The sequence below is a fragment of the Artemia franciscana genome, chromosome 13, assembly GCF_032884065.1.
Source record: "Artemia franciscana chromosome 13, ASM3288406v1, whole genome shotgun sequence".
NCBI lineage: Eukaryota > Metazoa > Arthropoda > Branchiopoda > Anostraca > Artemiidae > Artemia > Artemia franciscana.
In genome coordinates, this window is record NC_088875.1 from 40,556,813 (window position 1) to 40,582,460 (window position 25,648).

General features: G+C 35.3%; 1 protein-coding gene and 1 long non-coding RNA gene across 2 annotated transcripts in view; one reads left to right on the top strand and one right to left on the bottom strand.

The window, feature by feature from the left end:
• The window catches only part of LOC136034932 (uncharacterized), a 256,407-nt gene that overhangs the window by 186,669 nt on the left and 44,090 nt on the right, over nucleotides 1–25,648 (bottom strand). The gene's annotated exons all lie outside the window — the stretch shown is intronic.
• Nucleotides 22,168–25,648, top strand: part of LOC136035051 (uncharacterized) — a 20,003-nt gene continuing 16,522 nt past the window's right edge. The window contains exons 1-2 of the mRNA XM_065716647.1: nucleotides 22,168–22,841; nucleotides 24,227–25,644. Of these exons, the coding sequence (XP_065572719.1) occupies nucleotides 24,227–25,644 (1,418 nt within the window). The 5' untranslated portion in view covers nucleotides 22,168–22,841. The remainder of the gene's footprint in view (nucleotides 22,842–24,226; nucleotides 25,645–25,648) is intronic.

Sequence of the window (25,648 nt, forward strand, 5' to 3'; positions counted from 1 at the left end):
ATTTTTCATGAGGAAAATACTTTAATGTTTGGCTTAATTCATTTTCTCGTTTTATTATTTCCTCATGAACCAATTCACTTGATTTATACATAGCAAGCAATTTTAAATAAAAAGAATAAGTAGTTTTATACTCAGCCTTTCTTTCTGCTATTCTTAGGTATTTTTTTAGTATTTCAATCAGAACTGTCCCACGACTTAAAGAAGCAAGGGGTAAAATAGCAAAAGCAGATTAACCTGATGCACTAAATATAAATTTGGATACTAGGAAATATTACTAACATTTCCATAATATTTGAAAGCTCTACGATGAACAAATAATTTGTTTTCTAATTCCTCCTCTATTTATATTTAAAAATAAAATTAAACACAAAACATAAAAAATTAAAGACTTAAAAAAATAAACAAAAAATATTCTGTGGATCCATTTCCTTAAATCTTCTTTTTATATTATCAACCCAGAAATGAACACAACTCATCTCAATAAAATTTTTGACTTGAGTAGAATGATAGGCAATTTGCTTCTTTGAAGTCTTGAAGTAGTTGACTATTTCATTTCCAGTTTGAATCCCAACAGAATGATAAAATTCTACAAATGAGTTCTTGGGATCATTGAAATATTAAGTCCAGTGCGTCCCAGGTGATCCCGTACAAATATAATTGATTAAACCACATTTCATTTTTTTTTTATTTTACTTAGTAAGTTATCTCGAGAAAAAACACCTAGAAAACAAGGAATATGACCTAATTCATTCAATATATTAATATTTGTCAAAGGTATCATGTGAATTTTGATTCTTTATGACGTTCCCTTTTTATGGCACTTGGTATCTACCAAGTGACATATAGCGATCGCAAATTCTGTCGATCTGTCGGTCTGTCTGTCCCGGTTTTGCTACTTTAGGCACTTCCAGCTAAGCTAGGACGATGAAATTTGGCAGGCGTATCAGGAACCAGACCAGATTAAACTAGAAATTGTTCTTTTCCCGATTCGATCATTTGAGGCGGGGGGACGGTTAAATCGGAAAAATTAGAAAAAATGAGGTGTTTTTAACTTACGAACGGGTGAACAGATCTTAATGAAATTTGATGTTTGGAAGGATATCGTGTCTCACAGCTCTTATTTTAAATCCAAACCGGATCTGGTGACATGGGGGAGGAGTTTGGAAGGGGGGAGCCTAAAATCTTGAAAACGCTTAGAGTGGAGGGATGAGGATGAAACTTGGTGGGAAAAATAAGCAAAAGTCCTTGATTCATGATTGACATAATGGAAACAGATCCACTCTATTTGGGGGAGTTGGGGGGGGAGGGTTAATTCTGAAAAATTAGAAAAAATGACGTATTTTTAACTTACGAAGGGGTGATCGGGTCTTAATGAAACTTCATATTTAAAAGGACCTCGTAACTCAGATCTCTTATTTTAAATACCGACCGGATCCAGCCTACATGGTTGGGGGGATAGTTGGGGGAGGGGAACCGGAAATCTTGGAAAATACTTAAAGCGGAGACATCAGGATGAAACAGGGTGGGAAGAATAAAAACAAGTCCAAGATACGTTACTGACATAACCGGACTTGATCCACTCTCTTTGGTGGAGTTAGGGGGGGGGGAGTAATTCGGAAAAATTAGAAAAAATGAGGTATTTGTAACTTATGAAGGGTTGATCAGATCTTAATGAAATCTGATATTTAGAAGGATCTTGTGCTTTAGAGCTTTCATTTTGAATTCCGGCCAGATCCTATGACATTGGGGGGAGTTGGAGGGGGAAACCAGAATTCTTGGAAAACGTGAAAATTGGGATTTCTTTATCTTACGAATAGGTGATCGGATCTTAATGAAACTTGATATATAGAAGGATCTTATGTCTCAAATGCTCTATTTTCGACTCGAATCGGATCCGGGGACATAGGGGGCTGGAGGGGGTAAACAGAAATCTTGGAAAACGCTTTGAGTGGAGAGATTGGGATGAATCTTGATTGGAAGAATAAGCACAAGCTCTAGATACGTGATTGACATAATTGGAACGGATCCGTTCTCTTTGGAGGACCTGGGAGCTGTTAATTTGGAAAAATTAGAAAAATTGAGGTATTTTTAACTTAAAAACGGGTGACCGGATCTTAATGAAATTTGATATTTAGAAAGAACTCATGTCTCAGAGCTCCTTTTTAAAATCTCGACCAGGTCTGTTGACATTGAGGGGAGTTGTAGGGGGAAATCGGAAATCTTAGAAAACGCTTAGAGGGGAGGAATCGGGATGAAGCTTGGTGTGTAGAATAAGCAAATGTCGTAGATACCTGATTGACGTAACCGTACTGGATTCACTCTCTTTGGGGGAGTTAGGGGGTGGGGTTCAGTGCTTTGGTGAGTTTGGTGCTTCTGGACGTGCTAGGCGATGAAAATTGGTAGGCGTGTCAGGGAGTTGAACAAATTGACTTGATAAAGTTGTTTTTCCCGCTTCGACCATCTGGGGCCTAAAGGAAGAGAAAAAATTAGAAAAAATTAGGTATATATAACTTACGAGTGGGTGATCGGATCTTAATGAATTTTGATATTTAGAAGGATATCGTGACTCAGAGCTCTTATTTTAAATCACGACCGGGATTAAACCTCTGATTTTCTTTTTAAATCAATTTATTGATTCTTAGAATTTTGCTAGAGCACATAGCATATGAGCACTTGGCTCTTGGCTCTTCCGATCTCGTCACAAGTGCCATATGAGCTCTTAGCTCTTGTTTTTGGACGAGAGCATTCTTTGAATTGTTAAGTCCCAGCTTCTGCAACTTTTTTGGGTCTTCCAAGCTGTTTCTGTACTTTAAATACTTTTTCTTGTATTTTCTTGTGTCTACCACGTTTTACTGGGAGTTTCAACAACCAATTCCGATTCAGATCTAACAATTTTATGTGTACCTGGTAATTTTAAACCTCGACGTTTCGGTAAAGTCCCTAATCTTAGCGTTTGAAGAATTAGTAGCTTTGTCAACAATTTTCTTTCCAGCTATGTACCTAATGCAGCTGCACGACTTGTAAAAGCAGCAAAAGGTATTAAAAATGAACGTAAGCCACCATGTTTAATTGGTTGATGATATGATATAATTATATAGACATCTTTATTCTTTATTTTTCCTTGCTCAATTTGTTCAATTTGTTTTCTTTTAAATTGGACAGGTTGTTTACCAACAATATTATTTTCTATTCAAATCCGGCAATTTACTTTCATCTTGCTTTTAGTGTTTTAAGAATCAGTAACCGCTGTTATCGTAAGTTCAGTTATCGCTGAGCAGTCATGCAGTGGGATTCTCCGCTGTGCAAAGTAAATTTGCTATAGCCACACCCCTAGGATACAGTGTTTTTTAATGAGAACAAGCTCGATCGAACAAGAATAGGATTTTAGATTTGCATTTTATGAAAGCGGGCCCTAGTAATAACTGGCTTTATTACAAAACGGGGCACTTGCGACTAAGTTTCACTCGATGATGTTTTAATATATTAGATTGGCAGAGCGGCATTATCGTACTTTGTGAACAGAACTATATGCAAGAAAAAATACCATCATTATTAACGGAATAGAAGCGTCGCAAGGCTTAGAAAATCTTTGGCAAAATCTTGAGGCTAAGATTGAAATATCAAACGCTAACCAATTATGTATGAGTGCCATTTATCGTATTTCAAAGAGATCTAGTTGACCAGAACCAGAGAGTTTTCTGAGCCTCGGAAGTGGGACACAGCGAAAAAAAGTTGTAGAGTCTATTTTTGTAAGCCTAGATAGCTTCAACCGGTCAGTGATTTTGAAGGAGTGGAAAACTTAAGAAGACGGGGTTCAGTATATCGACGGACCTACCTGCGGAGCTTGGTAAAGGAAGAAAGGAACTTTTGTCATTAGGGTACAAGCTAAAAACGTCTAAAGTGACAGCTGAGAAAGTTGCAGAAACTCGTCTTGTCCAACGAGGCGTTAGAATGTGGTTGGATGTTAAAAAGTCAAAAAAATCACAATGGCCGAAATATCTAGATGAATGCTTTGACCCAGTTAAACTGCCAACCATCCAACCTGAGGAATTAGACTCAGGTACAAAATCATAATTTTGAGCGTTTTTGTCATTCATAAGTTTTGTCAGTATAAATTGATTGCCAATTGATTAGATTTCTATGTTGATTTTCCCCCATCCTTGCCAGCGGTCGGATGTTGATTAAGTTCTTGAACCTTCCTTAATTTTTTGTTATATTTTATGTTTTTTCTCCTTCATAAGTAGTTGTCAGTACAAGTTGATTGCCGCTTGCTTACATTTTTCTGCCTAAAATGTGTATTTCAGTGTTTTTTTTCATCCATGTTATTCAATTTCTCTTTCAGAGTTCAAAAAAAGTTCCTACGGGTCTGTGTATTTATCATGGCTTTTGCTGCCCTCTAAGATATGACCTTGTCCCCTGGAAATTATTAGATAAGTAATGAGTTCCAATTCTTCCTCCCGGGAGCTTGGTTAATTATAACCTGTTAAAACAATTAGAGAATTAATTTTTGGATTTGGAGAAAAATTTTTGATGAAAAAATAAGTAATGAAGATGATTTGCCGTTATTTAGTGAAAGTAATTTTCCTAGAAGTAAATATGTTGATTTAATAGATTTGACGAAGGGTCGCTCTGAATCTTACTTCTCTGTGCTTCAACTTAACTGTCAAGGATTATTTTCGTCGTTTATGGAACTAACTTCAATGTGCCACCAACTGCAACCCAAAATAATTGGATTATGTGAGACATTCCTTACGGAACATACGGGTAGCCTCCTAGATATCCCAGGCTATACATCAAAGTTTCTACATAGAAAAGAGGCTCGCAGAGGAGGATTTGCTATTTATGCGAGAAATGAATATGCTGTGCATATTAACAACCAACTGAGCCGGAATGTTGAAGGCATTTTTGAATCACTTTTCCTTGAGCCATATGGACCTCCTAAGAAAAAGATATTGACTGGAGAAATATATCACTCACCATCTGGATTGTTTTCTGCTTTTATAGATACACTAATTCAGATTTTATAACTGATAGGAAACCAGAACCAAGATGGGATCATGATGGGTGATTTTAACATTAATATAGCTTTTCCTCTAACAAACAGCTCAGTGGATCTTCTTACTATTATGTCAGAGTCTAATCTTTACCCTTCAACTACGATTTCAACCAGAGTAACAGAAAATACAAATTCCCTGACTGACAACATTTTTTCAACATTATGTCCGGCGTAGGTATTAGTCATCACCAGAGACACATCTGATCATTTTTCTATACACACTATCGTCAACACAGCGAGGATGCCAACTCTGCTCGTAAAAACCAACCAGGATCTACAACTAATTAATTAATCTTAAAAAGGAGAATCTTAAACAGTTAAATGATGAGTTAAAAAAAATTCTTGGAACAGTGTCCTAGCAAATGAAGATGTGAACGAAAGTTTTGAAATTTTCCACAATATGTTTGTAGCTGCATATAAAACATGCTGTTTTAAAGAGAAACCAAGAAACCATTGGAAAAAAAATACACCAATATGTCCATGGGTTACCGAAAGCTTACTCATGTGCATAAATAAGAAAAACAAGTTATAGGCAAATTACAGAAACCACCCAAATCGAGAAAACCTAGAGATATATGAGACGTATAAGAAACACTTTCATTCAGTTCTGAGGAAAGCAAAAAGAGTTTATGTGAATAACAAAATATCGGAAAGTGAGAAAGATGGACGAAAAGTCTGGAAGGTCATTAATTTGATTTTGCGGCCAAATGATAAGAGAGCAGAAATGCCTTCCAGACCTTTTTTCAACGGGTAGGCTGTTACAGAACCCACTCAGGTTGCAGAAGAGCTCAGTACATTTTTTGAAGGGGTTGGAGGAATTGCATCTAATTCTGCAAGAAGTCCCTAGAAACCCTACAAGCATTACCTTGGCTCAGCATGCACCAAATCAATGGCAATAATTCCTGTGACATTAACTGAAGTAGAGCTAATTGTCAAGACCTTGAAAGGCAGATCAGTATCTGGATGTGACCGACCGGATACACACGAAAGCCCTGAAAGCAGTCCTCCCTTCTATCCTTGAGCCATTAACTTATTTGATAAACCTATCTCTAAGAAGTGGTGTTTTTCCTTCGATTCTAAGAAAGCAAGACTAATCCCTCTGCATAAAGGTGGCCCTCAGGACGATCCATCGAACTTCCGACCCTCTCAAATCTCTCAAAGATTGATCCGGAGCCTCGAGCGATTTCTTGTGTGCCATTGTGCACTCGTCCCAAATAATAAGTGTGCATTGCTGCAATACTTTACCCATCCTAGATGATTTGGAAATATTGCACGTGGGAGTTTCTGTAGACTGAAAATTCAGAGGCAATTTCAAAGCGGAATGAGCAGTTCTTCCACCAGGCAACAACGTTGTGGCTATCCCGGACGACGCAATTGCCAACGCTATGTCATTTTTCGATTGAATTGATGCCAGAATCAATTTTATCACAAATGTTTTACCAGTACCTCCTGGCACATCCAAAAAGAAGACTTCTCCAACGTTGTTATTGACACAATGCCTTATCTTATCATAAATGTCCTTTTGCTCCGACGTTAACTTAGAAATGTTATTTTGTACAAACGATAATAGATCACTCGTGCTGTAACTTTGTTCTGGATCCAATTCTACACATGTTGAAGCAGCAGCGTTACGATTAGTTGAAGGCATTCCCAAACCCTGAAGAGGTTTGTTTGCCATACATATGCACAAATCTTCAATAATAACTAATGTGCAGTTATAAATTTCTGATGTAAAATCATAAGTCATATCTGACGTTTCTAGCCGTTTTCGATGGAGTATATCTTCGGCTATTTTCGATTTATATTTTTCCCATAACTCTGTAGGAGCTGAAGGAGAGCAAGTTGTTAGTATGATTCCAAACAATGCACGAATTTGACTTGGAGTTGACGTTTCGCATGCGTCAACTCCAAACTCTCCGTTGAATCAAAAATATCGTTATCAGGTAAAAATACTCTAAGAAATAAATGAGACTCAAATTTTGAGAGATTATGCATTACAATAAAGATATGCTTAGGAATTTTAATGTTTGTAGTACATTCTGTATGAGTAAATCCACGTAGATTACCAGTAATATGCTCGTGATCTAAATGAAAATTATTATCTGCTATTTCCTTTTCACAAATATGTTATATTAATAGTTGTATTATTCCATTTTTTTCTTCATTATTTTTGTATATAACCATGATCTCTCTGTCCATTTTCATACTCATTGGCTATATCTGTCCACACTTAGGTAGGTAGTTACAAAATGCCCGCTAGCATCTTCACCAAAGTATTCGTAATACTTATTTTGTTTTGTATCAAAAGAACAACATTCTTGGAATCCATAAGCTAATGGCTTTTACTCCGCTACTTTAATTGTCTTTTTACCTTTCTTTTGATTAAATTCTTCATTATACGATTCAAAATCAGCTATAATACAGCAAGCTTCTTTCATTCGTTTAGTTCAGTTTCATTTGTTTTCATATTTTTAATTTCAATTTTAGATCCTGTTTTTGGCATAATAATGTCAGGATCTTCCCAGTTATCCTTTTTAGAATGTTTTTCAAACTTTTGCTCTCTTATGAAATTTCTTCCACAGTAGGTGCAAAGATTTAAGGGGACGCTTGCATCGTGCCTGCGTCCCCTTAAAAGTTCTGTTTTTTATGGTAATATTGGTTTGTCTTCTGTTGCATCTGCAGACGACGTTCTACTTGTTACCCGGAATAGCCGTGGATTGCTTTCCAGTTTTATTATGTTAACCAATGAACTATCTAAGATTGGACTGTTAGTTATTGCGTCTAAATGCAAGTTTATTTGTTTTAATAGCCCTTATGCGGTCGCTCCACTCGTTGCTGGAACTGCAGCTCTACCATGTTCTTCTTTAGCTAGTTGGCTTGGTCTGTTTTTCGGTCCAACACTTTCCACTACCTGTTCATCCCTAGTGAATCAAGCCGTGAAAAACCTACGTGTCGCTTACGGGAAAATATCCCCAAATAAGAGCCGTTACAACCGCAGCGGTTTAAGTCTGATTTATAATGCTTATTGCGCCCCTGTGCTTTTGTTTTTATTAGGCATGGCTCATCAGTTTCGTAAGAAAGATCGTCACACTCTACGTGTGGCTTATTTCAGATATTGCAAATTCCTCCTCCGGCTTCCTAGATGGCACCGAAGCAGAAAAATCATTGCTCTATTTAGTTTAATTGATGTGCCTTCTCGGATTTGGCCTTCCAGTGATGACTTATGTAAAAAGACTATTAACTTTATTCAAGTTTATGACCCTCTGCAGCCTTTTATCCATATTGATACTGGCTAATTAGTTCATGTTAGTTTGTTAGTTTCTCTTTGTTAGTTTGAATTTTTTTTTCGCTCTTTATCGTTTTTGTTTATTTATAATACTCCGTACTTTGTGTTTTTCATACTTTTACGGGTAATTCATTTATTCATTAGTAATTTGAGTTCTAAATAATCTACTTCAATCTTTAACTAAAACATAATGATTATCAAAATAGAGCCAATTAATCACATATGCAGCAAGTTTTTCATTGATCTTAGTTTTAGGAATATGAGCTTTAACCATTTTATTTTCAGTTATTTCAAATAAAAACATTTTAATATTGCATTTGTTTTCAAATTTATAAATATCTTGAATATCCGTTAGAAAATTAGTAATCTCTTTAAAGTTGAACACATTTTCATGTTTTCAATAGTTTAATAGACGGTCTATATGATTTTTAACTGTATGAAGATAAGCAAGTGTTGACGAAACAAACCATTTATTATCATCATTTTATGTATTGATGTAACCATTTTTGTTTTGTACAAATTCAGGCAATTCTTTATAAGTACCTCCTTTACATAATTTAGTAATATTGTCATTTGATAATGAATTCCATCAACTCTATCAAATGGTATGCCTGATCTGGGTGTATTCTTTATGATTAATGTGTGTATATTCTTGTGGTTACTATATAGATGGATTTATTCGATGTCACTATTTTTATGAAAAGTCCAGGAGTCGCTATAATAATGAATAGGTTCGAGTTCTTCATTATCCTTCTGAGAATATAAACATTCAACGTTTTTGTAAATTGAACTCTGTAACTATTTTATCATTCATTCTATTTTTAAATCTCTAATAACAGAGTCAAAAAGTGGTCCAAAATCAGTTCTATTTGAATTCGTTGAAACATTAACTGTAAGGGAATTTTCTCTAATCCATTGAATACTTGGATTGTTACCGTGTTTTTTATCTTTAAACATATACTCTGTGATACCTGGAACTTTTTGTGTTTTGTATTGTTTATAAATAAATTCAAAATGTCAATATTTCGTTGTTTTCTAACATTCTCTCTACCAGTTACATCTCGAATGAATTTTAGATTTTCATTAACATTCTTTTTATTGATTTCTATTTGATTATTAAAATAAATTTTTACTGTTTTCTTCACTTCATGATAATTTTCAGCACTTGAAATCTGTTTCGATTAAAAAAAAATTGAGTTCAGTAATATTTTACTTCGTAAACTATGAAATTGAAGTTTTAAATCCAAAATCATATTATTCTTTTATTTGATTTTATTTTCTAATTTTTTTTTAATTCAGGTTCAGTGTTGCAGTGATACTACTTTTTGGCTTTTTCTCTTTTTACATTTCGTGACCATTAACTATAGTTATCGCACAATGATATTTTTTTTCATTGTTGGTATTAAATATTTTAATTTTTATTTGCAAATAATCTTTAAATTATAGTTTTTGGCAAATGCTCGGAATTCATTGATTATATAATGCGGCAATTGATTTTTCATCTTAAAGAATTTAGATTTTCGTTGTAAACAACTGTGATCACTTTTTCAATGTCAGCCATTTATTAGGAGTTGATTTTATTAAACAAAATTCCAAATCTAAGAAATAGTCATGCCTGAGGAATGTTTTTGCTTGCTATTTACTACTCTTGAGACTTTCTTGAGAACGTAGAAGTCTGTTAGTGTTTATTAATATGTTTGATAATTTGAAGTTGTCTAATAATTTAATTATGTAATAAATGGAGAGTTATTGTATGCAATGTAAAAAGATTACTGCAACCGAGTCCTTAACTCGGACAGTTTAAAAAAAAATGAAGTGGCAATGATTAAAAGTATTTGCATATTTTGTAGTTGCCAAAAAATTGTTTTAAAAAAAGTAGGCAATGAGCCAAAACTCTAGATAAAAGAAAATAGTATTTGTACTGGCAAGAGTAGCGTAGAAAACAAACTTTTAGAAATCTATTATTTAAACTTTTCAGGAATTGATGATTTACATAGAAAATTAAAAGAACATGGTTTTACTGTATCATAAACTAAAATCAAAGAAGTGTTGCAAAATTAAAATAGTTATTCTTTACACCATCCAGCTAATATACATTTAAAAGAAGACGCGTTTACATTCATAGTATTGATGACAAGTAGCAAGCAGATTTAGTTGATATGCAGCAGTATAAAAGTGAAAATAATAATTTTAATTATATTGTTACAGTCATCGATTGTTTTAGTAAATATGCTTGGTGTATTCTTTTAAAGGATAAAATGGGTAAGGAAATTATTAATGCTTTTACAGGTTTATTTAAAAATAGTAAAACCTAAAAAATTACAAACAGATAAAGGTAAATAATTTGTTATGAAAAACATTCAAGTATTTTTTAAGAGTCATGAAATTCATTGGTTTTCATCTGAAAATGAATTAAAAGCTTAAATTATTGAACGGTTTAGTAGAACAATCAAAGAGAAATTGTGAAAATGTTTTACTCATAACAACACAAAACATTGGATAGATGTATTACCCTCTCTCGTTGACAGTTATAACAATTCTTATCATCGATCCATCAAAATGAAACCAATAGAAGCGAGTAAAAAATAAAATGAAAACAAGGTCTACACTAATTTATTTCCTGATGTTGGAGTTCAAAAACCATCCATAAACAAATTCAATGTTGGTGATTTGGTTAGAATTAACAAAAGTAAGGGTGTTTTTGATAAGGGTTGCCTACCAAATTATACAACTGAAGTAATTCAAATAGCTGCATCTAAGACAAAATTAATAGGAAAAAGAAATGTATGGCATGCATACCATAAAAAAACCTTATCAAAGCTATCAATACAAGATTAGGTGTAAATTGATAAGTTGGAAAGTTTTGAATAGTTTTAGTTCTTAGGTCAAATCTAATCTAGGTATATCCCCGCCCCTCCGAGTGTCTATCGCAAGAAAACCTTACACTAAGATATACTTTCTAAGAAATAAGTGTTTTATTTCACCCTTAAGCTAGCTTTATCGAAGATCTAAGACAAAATTAATAGGAAAAAGAAATTTATTGCATTCATAAAGTAAAACAATCTTATGAAAGCTATCAATACGAGATTTAGTGTAAATTGAAAAGTTTTGAATAGTCCTAGTTCATAGGTAAAATCTAAGTCTACTACTGCTACTACATCTAATACTACTGCTGCTACTACTACTGCTACTGCTACTATTACTACTAATACTTCTACTGCTAATACTGCTAGTAAGGCTAGGAGTATCAGTAAGCAACGATGTAGCATTGCCTATTGCAAAGGACATAAGGCTTCAATGTAATATTATGTTTTATATTATTTTTTTTTCTAGACACACTTGATATGGATGGAGAGGTCATATATTCTTCAGAAGGGGTTCATTTAATTACGAAAATCATAGTTCCCTTTGTAAGAGTCAAAAGTTATCGGAGGACGGCCAGCCCCCAAGCCCTTTTTCCCCAAACTTATCTGATCAAAATTATATATAGCCGTTTGTTCTGAGCAGTCCAAATATTAGATTGATTTGCCGCCAGGGTTGACAATACCTCCATAGCCCCCGGGGCTAGATCTTACAATTTATATGAGTTGCCGATTGTTAACATAAAAGGGGTTTGAATTGGGACAAGAGGACATATCTTATCCTGTGTCTCCAAAAGGCCGAGAATAATAAGGGCAAATCCAATATAAACTTGTAAGGGATGCTGAACACACTCAAAATACACCTTTTGCTAGCTGGTTGTCAATAGAGAATATTAGCAATATCTAAGGAACGGCTGAGGGTATTAAGTTGAAACTTTCAAGGTGTGTTGAAGGAGTCTTCGTTGGGGATTGAAGGCTAACTAGTTACCCTTCCTTGTCTTTTCAGGTGCTCCCTCTGCTCAACAATGATTGAAATTTTTTAAATACTAATCAAAAAATAGCATTGTCTTTAACGATACTCTGCCCCCCCCCCCTGAACCATGGAGTTCGGATTTAAATTATGTAATTTCCCCATTTTTTACATGCTAAATTTATCATTATGAAGAAAGTGCATTTAAAAAGATGAAAAGGGTATTAAGATGAAACTTTGGAGAAAATTTAAGAAAAACTGTTATATTAAAACATAAGAAACTATGTGAATCCACTTTATCAAAAAGGAAGATCTGCTATATCTTAAAAATGGCTGAGGGTATTAAATTCAAAGTTTCAGGACATATTGAGAGGGTTATTGAAAAGAGGCTGGAGGGCTTCTAGTCCCCTCATGCTGCTCTTAGCTACCATCCCTCCAAAAACATTTCATCAAAATTTAGAAATAGCCGTCCTCTTCAAAATAGTCTAAAATCTTTATAATTATGCCTCTGAGGATGAAATTAAAGCACAAGTGCGTGCATATTGGCTTTTGAAAAGGCGTATCAGCAATGTCTAAGGAACGGCTGATGGATTTAAGTGGAAAATCACAGGGTATATGGAAGGGAATTCTGGACAGTGTTTGGAAAGGAAGCAGCTCCTTACCCTTTTTACATGCCCCCTCCCCTCAACACTGATCAAAATTTTGGACATGCGACTTTTTCTCAAAATAGTCAAAAATTCTTGTAACTATGCCTCCAGAGATACAAAGCCCCCCCCCCCCGAATCCCCAAGGGTAAGGATTGTAAATTATGCAATTCGTCCTTTTATACATGCAGGAATAATTATTAGATAAAGAAAGAATGTTTGATTCTGGATTGTTAAAAAGACTAGGGGTATTAAGTTAAAAGTTGGTTGAATATTACGTTGAAACTTTCCAGGCATATTGAGGGTGATGTTGGAAAACAGTCGGAAAGCTGCCAGTCCCCTCATGCCGTTTTAGCTAGACTCCCACGAAAGACATTCGTTCAAAATTTTGAATCGGCCTTTTTGTTTAAAATAGTCACAAAGCTCAAATTACTATGCCTCTGGGAATAAACTAACCCTTGACACAATTTGAGAAGATTACTGGACGTGTCAATATATACTGAAAATAATAAAATAAACTGTGTGCATGATGATTGTCGAAACGGCGTATCAGCAATATCTTGGGATCACCCGAGGGCATTAAGTTGAAACTTTCACATTAAAACACAAGTGGTGGTGTGAGGCAGATTTCCTGACACTTTTTGAAAAAAAAATCAAAAATTAAATTGAATTTTTTTTTTTTTAACCAGAAGTAAGGACTAATATTAAAACTTAAAACTAAGAAATTTTATTCCGTATATGAGGGGTAAAACCCTAAAGTTTTTTATTCAAGAAAGCTTTTTATTCCAGGTAAGCAGCCCTTGTGACTTAGGAGTCGTTCTTAAAGGTTTGGGCCAAAAAGTAAATCTTTATTGTAAAGAGCAAGGGATTGAGGAGGGGTAAGTACCTCTCATATACGGACAAATTTATATTCCTTTTAAGTTTTAATGCTCCTCTTTGCTTTCAGCTGACTTTTTTTTTATTATCCAAGGACTTATTTGCATGCAGCATAAGGTTTTATCATTGTTATTTTGAGAAAATGATAAACCTTCCAACTGGGTTTCATACCGGGTTTTGGATTAGAATTGCAACTTTATCCCATCTGAAAATTTTTCAATTATAATGGAAGAACGTCTAGGCTGTGCCGAGCCGGGTTGAACCTCAACAGGTTGACTCTAGTTTGGCACTGTGGAGTGATAGTCAAACAGTCAGACAGTCATCCCATCTAGCTTATGCCCACCGCTTAAAGTACGGACATCAACATGAGAGGATGTAGCATAAGTAAACAGGTTTTTTGTTCTCACTCCATTCGACTATTTGTCTTGGCTATTTCTACAATTAGTCTTGACTTGATTTAGCCCACAACTTTTCCATTTTAATTCAAGAAGGGGTTTGCCAAAACTGAAAATTTTGAATTTGTCAAAAACACAGAAAAAAAATATCTGTTATTGGAACATCATTATTATTGTGATACTGCTTTTTTCATATTTTTTTTAAAGAATTTATTATTTGATGCTTTAACCCCTTCTCCCCCTTAGAGGAAGATCCACTTGACCACCCTTCATATATTGGTGCAAAACCAGTAACACTGCATATAAACGAATAAAGTCTGAAAATAAAATCTTTCAAGTGGTATAATGATTTTGGTTTCATCCTGTGTTTTGGATTTGAATTGTAACTTTTGAATCTGGCAAAAGGACAGAAAATAAAATTATCTGTTTTGAGACCGTCATTAATATTGTGACGTCGATTAAAAACAAAATTAAAACCATCGGTGTCTCGGAGACAAGAGTAATTATATCTTTTCACATCAAACTGTCGTGGAGCTGCTATGAATTGGTGCTTGATATTTTGCCTTATTCTGTATTTTGAACAAGGTTATTGTAACTACAACTACTCGAGAAAAGATGTTGTGAAGCTAGTAAATTTCATTAACACTATCGACTGGATTGATCTAGAGAATGACCTGACCCTAGATGGGGGTGCTGAGGTATGAGTTTCTTTAATTGAGCAGGAAACAATGGTAACATTTTGATTGACCCCTTGTACTTTTTACTGTAGATTTACCTTGAATCAAAATTAATTTAGTTTCATAAAATTAGCTTCATTTCAGTGACAAATTTAATAAATTTAAATGGTGATGACTAAAAAAGGAAATTTCAAAAAATCTCTAGCGTTTCCATTAAAAAAATTTCAATCAGCCTTGTTATTACTTCATTGGTAACGGCAAGTTCGATTTAGCAATTTAATTTTTCATACAATTAGAAGATTTCAAATTTAGGCTTCGGCTCAAAAACGAAGAATTTGTAGAGATTTATTCACAAGAAAAGTTTTACTAGCAAAGAGATTTAACTTGTATTTATCTCAATCGAGATTTTTAATAATTTTTTCCGTCCATCAGAATATTTATATAAAAAATCCCATTGCTTCAAATTAGTGCAAGCTGAATCTTACTAGTAGTGCAGTATTATTGTCAATGGATTCTAAGGCTCTTTGTTTTCCCCAAAAAAATATTTAGTAATGTTCTAAGACCAGAAACAATTTGTCTGAGTAATATAAAGGGTCGCAGGAGTTTACTGCTTATTTTTAATGGGAACAGTACTTTTGCTTCTTCTTTGCAACAGCTTAAACCCACTTTATGTTGGTATTTCTTGGCAACCAATAGTGGCGTTTTTTTTAAAACGAATTAATTAAAAACTGTTTTCCGCAAAATAAGTTTCCAAAGAGGAGTAGAGATCTTCATTAAACAAAAATTAGCAAAACAAGAATCAAATAACCTACCAAGCGTAAAACTACCACAAATCAGCATCGATATATAAATGAAACCCAAAACAAATAGAAATTACAATAAATAACCGATTCAAACCCCAAACGAGCAGAAATTTACATGAGTAGGCCTCGAAACCCCTTTACAATTCCAATGCCAAAACATAATTTACACTTAACAAAAAAAAATACCAAGTAATGTGCATTGTCAGTTTAATATATATAAGCTGATATTTATTCCTTTAAATGTTGATAATATTTGGTTTATTAATGCTATAAAAGTGAAAGTTTTTATAATTTGTATTATCACAGTAATTTTTTTGGTAGTAGAAGCAGTAGTCGCAGGAACAGTAGCAGAAGAAATAGTAGCGGTAGTATCTTGTGCATATCCCATTTTGGTCAGTTGAACATCGCTTTCATGATGCCCCGGAAGTTTCACCTTGTCACGTTAAGTTACCATTAGTTGCCATTCTTAAAGGAACTTCAAGGGACGATTTTTTCCCCACTCGACAGTGTACATAAAAAAACGATTTTGAATTTTCGGTTACTATGGTCTAGAGATCGTTCTTATGGCACTTGGTATATACCAAGTGACATATAGCGATCGCAAGTTCTTTCGGTCAGTCTGTCGGTCCCGGTTTAGCTAGTTTAGGCTCTTCCAGGTAAGCTAGGACGATAAAATTTGGCAGGCGTATCAGAAACCAGACCAGATTATAATGAAAATTGTCTTTTTCCCCGATTCGACCATTTGGGGGGGGGGGAGTGAGGGGACGGTTAAATCGGCAAAATAAAAAAAAAATGAGGTATTTTTAACTTACGAACAGGTTATCGGATCTGAATGAAATTTGATATTCAGAAAGACATCGTGTCGCAGAGCTATTATTTCAAATCCCGACCGGATCCGGTGACATTGGGTGGAGATTAGGGGAAAACCTAAAATCTTGGAAAACGCTTAGAGTGGAGGGATCGGGATGAAACTTGGTGGGAAAAATAAGCAGAAGTCCTAGATACGTGATTAACATAACCGGAACAGATCCGTACTATTTGGGGGAGTTGGGGGGAGGATTAATTCTGAAAAATTAAAAAAATGAGGTATTTTTAACTTACGAAGGAGTGATCGGATATTAATGAAATTTCATGTTTAGAAGGACCTCGTAACTCAGATCTCTTATTTTAAATCCCGACCAGATCCAGCGTCATTAGGGGGGACCCTCATTAATTGGGGGGGGGGCGGAAATCTTTGAAAACACTTAAAGCGGAGAGGTCAGGATGAAACTTAGTGGGAATAAAAGTAAGTCCAAGATACTTGACTGATATCCCGACCAGATCCGGTGACAGTAGGGGGAGTTGGAGGGGGAAACCGGAATGAAAATTTAGGTATATTTATCTTAAGAATGGGTGATCAGATCTTAATAAAACTTGATATATTGAAGGATATTATGTTTCAGATGTTCCATTTTAAATTTGAATTGGATCTGGGGACATAGGCGGTTGGAGGGGGGGGGGATAGAAATCTCGGAAAATGCTGAGAGTTGAGAGATCGGGATGAAAATTGATGGGAAGAATAAGCACAAGTTATAGATAGGTGATTGACATAATTGGAATGGATTCGTTCTCTTTGGAGGAGCTGGGACGTGTTAATTTGGAAAACTTATAAAAATAGAGGTATTTTTAATTTAAAACGGGCGACCGGATCTTAATGAAATTTGATATTTAGAAGGAAGTCATGTCTCAGAGCTCTCATTTTAAATCCCAAACAGATCTGTTGACATTGGGGGGGGGGGGAGTTGGAGGGGGAAACCGAAAATCTTGGATAACGCTTAGAGTGGAGAAATCGAGATGAAACTTGGTGGGTAGAATAAGCAAATGGTGTGGATACGTGATTGACGTAACCGTAATGGATCTGCTCTCTTTTGGGGGAGTTAGGGGGTGGAGTTCAGTACTTTGGCGAGTTAGGTGCTTCTGGACGTGCTAGGACGATGAAAATTGGTAGGCGTGTCAGGGAGCTGCACAAATTGACTTGATAAAGTCGTTTTCCCCGATTCGACCATCTGAGGGGCTGAAGGGAGAGGAAAAATTAGAAAAAATGAGGTATTTTGAACTTACGAGTGGGTGATCGGATCTTAATGAATTTCGATATTTAGAAGGAGCTCGTGACTCAGAGCTCTTATTTTAAATCCGGACCGGCATGAAGCCTCTGATTTTCCTTTTAAATCAATATATTGATTCTTAAAATTTTGCTAGAGCTCATACCGTATGAGCTCTTAGCTCTTCCGGCCTCATCACAAGTGCCATATGAGCTCTTAGCTCTTGTTTACCAAGTTGTCCATAAGGGGGGACCGTGACTATATTTAAAAAGAAAATATGTTTTCAGCTTATCATGCTGTAATTATCAAGTAGCTGCGTTGTTAAAGCAAATTTATATACACGGGGAAATAGTCACAGGCTATAGCTTATCACTACAAAAAATGTGACCTGGAAGACTAGAGAAACGCTCTTTCAACTGCAAACAACTGGGAGGGGGCGTGAATTTGAAAAGAATAGTCCGTGTTTGGTAAACATGCAGGAGATGACGGCCAAGTAACGGCTTCATTGGGAGTAGGGGCTGGATTTGTGAGAAAGGAAATCAGAACACCTGTAAAATTGGGCTTATAGCCGGTAGGATGGGGTGAGATATTTATACTCCTAGTTACTTGTATCTTAAGTTAACAAGTCCCCGCTTAGCACTATTAATAGTATCGCATCAAGTTTAAATACGGGACATTGACTATGCATCTTTCAAACAGTGAAAAATGTTAAATTTGTATATCCTCTTGGCTTACCATATGCATTTTACACACGTAACATTACAAACTTTCTTGAGCAAAGTGGAAAATCTATTATTCAAAATTGGAAGCAAGTACAAGGTTTATCAACCAAAAGCTGTGTTTTCATGTACTTATATATTTTATTTTTCGTTGTCGTGGTTATACTTACATTGAATTTCTTTTCTGAAGCAATCTCACACACAATATTCTCATATGAAAAATCACTTTCTGTAACAGCCAAAAACAAAAATCAGTAGGCCTATAATTATAATAGCAAGTATTTTCACAGCGATGTCGTAGAAACCTGACTCTCTTATTATTCTAGCATTAGAAGCGTAGACCACGTTCTTCCTCCCAAAACAATTTAAAACAATGACGATACCAATCTCCTAAAAAAACTGAAATAATATTTAGGGTAAGTATTTTCCCGTTGATCAGATTTATCATAGTGACACTTGGAGCATAGGAAACCTCAAGTGTTAGAGTCACTAATATCTTCAATACAGGAATTAAAGCCAGTTTAGGGTGTTTTGCAATCATGCCAGGGTTAGTATTTTCCCATTTACATTTATCATGACTCTTGGAGCATAGGAAACCTATAGTGTGAGAGTCATAAATATCTTCAGCACGGGAATAATTACAGTCTTTAATTTGCACCGCGTATCCTCCATTCAATTTACATGGATTGCTTAATTTACACTTTTCATTATAGGCATCAACAATAGTACAATTCTCACAAGTTTGACCAGCTGCCCGGTGTCATTTTCGAATAAAAACCAAAAGAGTCGAATAGGTGTAAAAAAAAATGAATCGCCGCGAATTTTTCTGGTACAAGTACTAAAATATTCCATCCATACTCTTCTTGGAGTGTTTGGAGCCGAGCACCAGTGGGGCGTGGAATCAAAAGATAAGCGGTCGTAACATCCCGGGTATTCTCGTGCTTACTCGCGCCAAACTTCAGTAAACAGAAGCATCTGATTGTTTCAGTTTTCTGTGAACAGAATTAGTTCGTTAGTAGTGCTTGCGACACAGCCTGTATAGACAAAAGTTGCTCTAACATTTTCAAAAATATTACATTGCTATCGTCACGACATCGACGGTAAAGCCAAGATCTGTCCGCGCTGATTGGCTGTGGAAGCACCGGAGGTTAATAGAGCCAAGATCTTTCCGTGCTGATTGGCTGTGGGAGTGCCGGAGGTTAACGCCTATGCGTTTTGAAATCCTTCTATGGGCAAGATACAACTACGCGCAACTGGCGTCTATATAGGCTGTGGCTTGCGACAGCCACGTTGATATATAGAATAAAACACTTCGCTTTGGTAAATTCTAAATAAATTAACATTGTGGTAAATTTCATAGCTGTTATAAAAGAACTTTATTAACCAGGAAATGTTAATTTAACGTTCAGGTAGTTCTTTGGATCGTGTGCGAAGTGTCAGAATTATAAGCATTCGAAACAATAAAAAAAAATCCTGGCTGATATTAATGTTTTCACTACTAGCGCCTTTTTACTTTCTCGTAAAATTACCAGTAACCGTTTTAATTGAGTAATATGAATATTGTTATTGGAAAAATTCATGTTTATGTAAAAAGAGCGCAAGTTATTTTCATGTTGTTTATATTCCAGTAATTAATTTTGACAAGAAATTAGTTTTTAATTCTACACTTAAAAATTATCCCAATTAAGACTGATATTTAATTTAAAAGAAAATGTTGATATAATTGTATTGTATTTTAAATTAACTTAAAGTCATTGATTTAAAATAATACCCCTTTCAGATGGGTAAATACGTAATTCGCTTGAAAAAAAAAATAAATGAAGCAGAAGCAGAGGGCCAAAGAAAAGATGATGAAAATATCGGACATACATCTTCGCAAAAGAGTAAATCTAAATATAGAAAACATGATCCAATGTACTTATAAATAGGGTTTACATATAAGGTAATTAATGGTCAAGAATGACCATTGTATTTGCTGTGCATGAAAACTTTGGCCTCAGACAGCATGAAACCAAATAAATTAAAACGACATCGTGAAAAAGTACATGAAGATCCCCTTGGCAAGACAAGAAAATTTTTCTAAAGAAAATTAGAGAATTTAAATAAACAACAAGAATTGTTTTCAAGGACCATATCTGTAACACAAAAAGCATTGCTTGTGTCATATAAAGCTTCTTAAACTACTACAACTAATAACTCACCGTAGCACCAAGCTACCTAAGGCCAACACAGCTACGAACGCTCTTCCTCCAACCCAGTATATTCAAAGCCTCTCCCTTTACTGCCTCCCAAGAAGTTTCCATTTCCTTTAATTATTTATTTATGACACCCTTCCACCCCCGACGAAGACGACCTGCTTTCCGTTTAGCCCTAGAAGGTTGGCCAAAAAGGACAATCTTCCGCAATCTGTCATCCTTCATCCGCAGAACGTGGCCTAGCCATCTCAATCTAGAAATGTTAAATGCGAAAAACCCCATTCAATAGGAGAAACTTTGGTGCTGCCTGCAGCTATTGACATGATAGAAACGATGCTCGGTCAACCATATGCTGATCAACTTAAAATCATTCCACATACAGGTAATACGGTGGGCTGACTAATATCCGATATATCTGAAGATCTTTGCGATCAATTAATAGTCAATTGCGATCAATAATTAATAATCTTTTTTCGCGTTGCAAGTAGATGAGGCTACAGATGTTCTTAAGGATTCCCGCTTGATAACATATGTAAGATATGTTGTGGAAACTGATGTTAGAGAAGACATGTTATTCTGTAATCCTATTGTATGTAATACTACAGCAAGGGAAGTTTTGAAATCAATGATAATTTTTTTTAATGAAAATGGAATTCTGTAGGAAAACTGTGTTGGACTATATACAGATGGAGTTCCATCTATGGCAGGACAAAAATGCTGGTCTACAGGCACTAGTTCGAAAGGTGGCTCCTCGTGCAGTTTGGACGTATTGCATGTTTCATAGACAGTCACTTGTTTCAAGAGATATGGGTGAAGATCTACTAACAATTTTGAAGTTATTACAAGAGTTGTAAATTTTGTCAAAAGAGACCATTAAGAGGAAGGCTTTTCGAAAAATTGTGTGACGACATGGATTCAGAATATAGATCATTTCTATACTATTGTGAGGCGCGTTGGCTTTCTCGAGCCAAAGTACTTCAAAGGGTGTTTGAGCTAAAAGAAGAGATCGCCATATTTCTTAGTGATAATAAAAGAGATGAAGCACACTTGTTTTATGACACGAAATTTCTTGTAAAACATGCATGTTTAGTTAATATTTTTCAAAGACTCTTTTACGCAGAAAGACAAGATTACTGCATGTATGAACAAATTGGAACTGTGGATAATAAGTTTGAAAAATCTTTGACATGTTTCCCACTTTTAAAATTACCTGTCTTGCTGATAAAATAGAACAAAGTAAAGTTCTTATTCATAATCAGCTGACCCGTCTATGGAAGTAATTCTCGTTTTACTTTAAAGATCTTTACATATCCAAATATGAATGGATTAGAAACCCATTTTTGATTGAAAAATATTATGATTTTGGACTTACGACAGCAGAACAAGAAATAATAATTGACTTATTTAGTGATAGAACATTAAAGCAGATGCTTCGAAATGAAAATAATATTGTTACGTTTTAGCTACGAGTAAAGTATGATTTTCCTACTTTGACATAAAAGCTTTAGAAATTTTATTACCATTTGTAACATCTTACCTATGTGAAACTGGTTTTTCTACACTATAGTCAGGGAGCCACACGAGAGAAATGTTGATATTTAAGGATTGAGGTGATCAGCAAGCAGCAGAAGGTTTGAGTGTGCAATCCAATGCAATCGACCATGCTGAAAACGAAAATCGGCGTTATATAGTCGACAAATGGGTGCAACATCCACATTTCTTCAAATTCCCTAAAAATCCATCTTAACTGGCAAAAATTATATTAAAATCGATAAAAAATTACAGGTTACTCCAAAATTGTTCAGCTATACCTCAGATCGAAGGTAATTAAATAAAGAATCATATTCTCTTTTCAAAACATTTTTATCTTTTGCCGTTCAGTTGTAATCACAAAATTTCAACGAAAAAGTTAACACAATTTATCTCTCTTTTGGATTAATCTTGATCCATCTTGAAAATTTGCCTGACTGAGGTGTATTTTTTTTTAATGGCTTCTATAGGAAATTTATTGTCCTACAAAATGACTGATCCAGAAATTCTCTAACTCTTCTCGTTTTTGAACTATTGACAGAAAAGCGGATTGACCCAATTTTTAGCTCGGATAAGCAGCGGCATCTATCCAGTGTGAATGCGTCAGGGTTCACCCGGCCAGATAGATTTTCCAAGATAAGCTGAATAGAACAAGTCAAGCAAAGGAGTCTAAACACAAAATTATGGAGGACCTTAAACTTGATTTGCACTTGAGTGGAGCTTGATGCAAGAGGTGTAGACACTGAAGGTAGGTTTTACTTGTGAAACATATTTACAGTACAAAGGTTGTTGATATGTCCTGCTCTGAATGCCCAGGTCAGGCAGAAGCCAGGCACATGACCAAGTAATAACTAATAAATAAGTTGAATAGCATAGGCTAGTGGAAACTGTTTTTCATTAAACATTGTTCATTGAAGAATTCTCTACTTAAGCAGCCATAGAATAAATTGCAGCTACAGTTATTTACATTTTATTGCTGTTTTGACAGTTCTCTAGCCTACTCTTTTGGGTTCTCAAATACCAGTGAGTGTTGACCTCTTGAGACTTGACTTGTGTAAACGGTCTCTCTTTTCTGGTTCTTAAATGACTAAGCCAGGATCCGGGTTCCAGACTGGGGACAGGATCCCGGTTCGTCGACTAGTTTAACGAAGTCCAAGGAGGTCTGTGATTGGCTGCTGGAGACAAGTCTCCGCCTTATTGCTATTTTGACAGTTCTCTAGCCTACTCTTTTGGGTTCTCAACTACCGGTGAGTGTTGACCTCTTGTGTGAACAGTCTCTCTTTTCTGGTTCTTAAATGACTAATATCATTGAGTTAAAAGAAAATACTAATCCAGTTAAGTGATATCTAGGGATAGTCTAGTTTTTTCTTTTAGCAATAATCCCAGCATCACACTTAATTCACAGGCTAATGTTCTACTCTGCTTCTTGCTTAGTGTTGGGCAATATTCGATATTGATAATGATATATCAATATATCAGACCAAATATTGATATTGAATAGCAAAACGTAAATATCGATATTGAAAACGATATTTATTCAGTTCTAATTATTGTAAATTATCCAACATAAGTTACACTTATATATCCAAAACTGGAGCAATATGTTCTTTGTAATTCGGTTTCTATTTATTCGAAGTTTGATTTCATGCAAAGTGCTTTCTGACGACAATTTTTGTTCTTAAATTTTGGCAAAACGAGACCAATACTATAGCAAAACATGGTACCGAAATATTGATATATTGATTATCGAATATTGAAAGTGAAAATATCAATATATCAAAAAATCCAAATATCGCCCAACACTATTCTTGCTGTCAGTCCTTTTTACTGAGTTAATAGTAGTAGCCAAAGTGATTTTGTTGCTTGCTTGTATTCTACTCTCTACTCACTGTCGGAATCCTTTCAAGTAGACCAAATTCTGTTCTACTTGACAGGAATTCTTGCCAGTGTAAACGCTACATTAATTTACTCCTATAATACAAGTTGTACAACAAATGCAAAACTAGGTTTGAATCTAGAGAAATATCACAGACTGTTAAGCCATAAACAAATGTTATTTTCCCAGTATTGTTAGCTATATTTTAACATGAACTTTTCCAGGTATACAATTTCCTCACTAATTTATTATTTCAGATGGAAAAACTACAGAAAACGGTTGGATTTCTTGAGAGCCCCAAAAAAATAAGAAAGACTGATTTTTCTTTATGCTTTGTTTGCCAAGATGAAAAGAAAGAAAACCTGTCAATCATCAAAAGCTCTAAGAAGCTACTTGAGACATTGGAAACATCTGCTGATCCCAAGTTCAGAAGATTGCTGACTGAGGCATCAAAAGACAGTTTTTTGTTTAAAAGTCGAAAATGGCATTCCAGCTGTCACCGCCAGCTTATGTACACCATCAGGAAAGGAACTTCTGCTCCAGAGGGGTGTTCCAGCACTGAAAATGTAAGCACTACCAGAAAAAAAACGCGTTCGGAACCTGCAGCCATTTCCTTCTCATACAAAACTTGTTGTTTGTTTTGCTCCAAAACAGGAAGCAGTAAAAAAAACTCTCTAAAGTTATCCAATGTTGAAACTTTTTCTTGCAGTGAAGCTATTGTCCTGAAAGCTAATCTTCTCTGGCTCACACTGCCAGTGGTATTTAGCAGAGTTAGTGGGACTGACCTTATAGCAGCTGAGGCAAAGTACCACAAAAAGTGCATTGACAAATTTATGGCTACAAAGCCAAAATGTGATGTTGTGCATGATGTGAACAAAACAATATTTGCCCTGTTCTTAGAAGGGGTTGAGTCTAGGCTTAAAGAAGGAAGGATTTACCACATTTCTGATTTCAAAGAAAAGCTAAGAAAAGTTTTGATTGACAATGGACTTGTTTGGCAGAAGCATAGACTGCTTTGGCTTAAAAGAAGTTTGGACAGACATTTCGGGAGCCAGCTAATCAAGTTTGTGGATCCTAGAAAAGGGACGTTTTACCATCTGAAAGGAACAGTTTTGGCTGGCGATATGGCAGCACAAGTTAAGGCGATGATTGAAGAATTTGAATACAGGGCTGTTCTAATGGACTCAGATGATGCTGGTAGTGACAGCTCAGATTCGACTGTGATAGATTCTGACGTAGCTGCAACATCGAAATCTGTGACATCGAGTGATGAAGAACTTGGTGATTGTTCGTTTATTGATGTGGGGAATGATGATGGAGAAGGTGAGAATGGAACCCGACCCAGGAGGTCTTCAGTGGTATCAGAAAGTGGAAATTCAGGTCCTAGTAGACTTAGTGATAAATACAAAATGGAAGAAAGAAAAAACTTCTTTTATCTGATGACTAAAGCCAAGGCTCAACTAGTGGACAGTGCAAAGGATTTCAAAGAAAGCAAAAGCAGCATTGATTTGACTTATGATGCAGCAGACAGCCTAGTTCCACCACTGCTCTATAACATCATTGCATTTCTGATTGGTGACGTATCAGACCCCCCTGTCGACAGTGATACCAAATACAGTCTTGATGAACAGACGAGAGAGAAGGTTTTAAATTTAGCTCAAGACATCATGTTTCAGTCC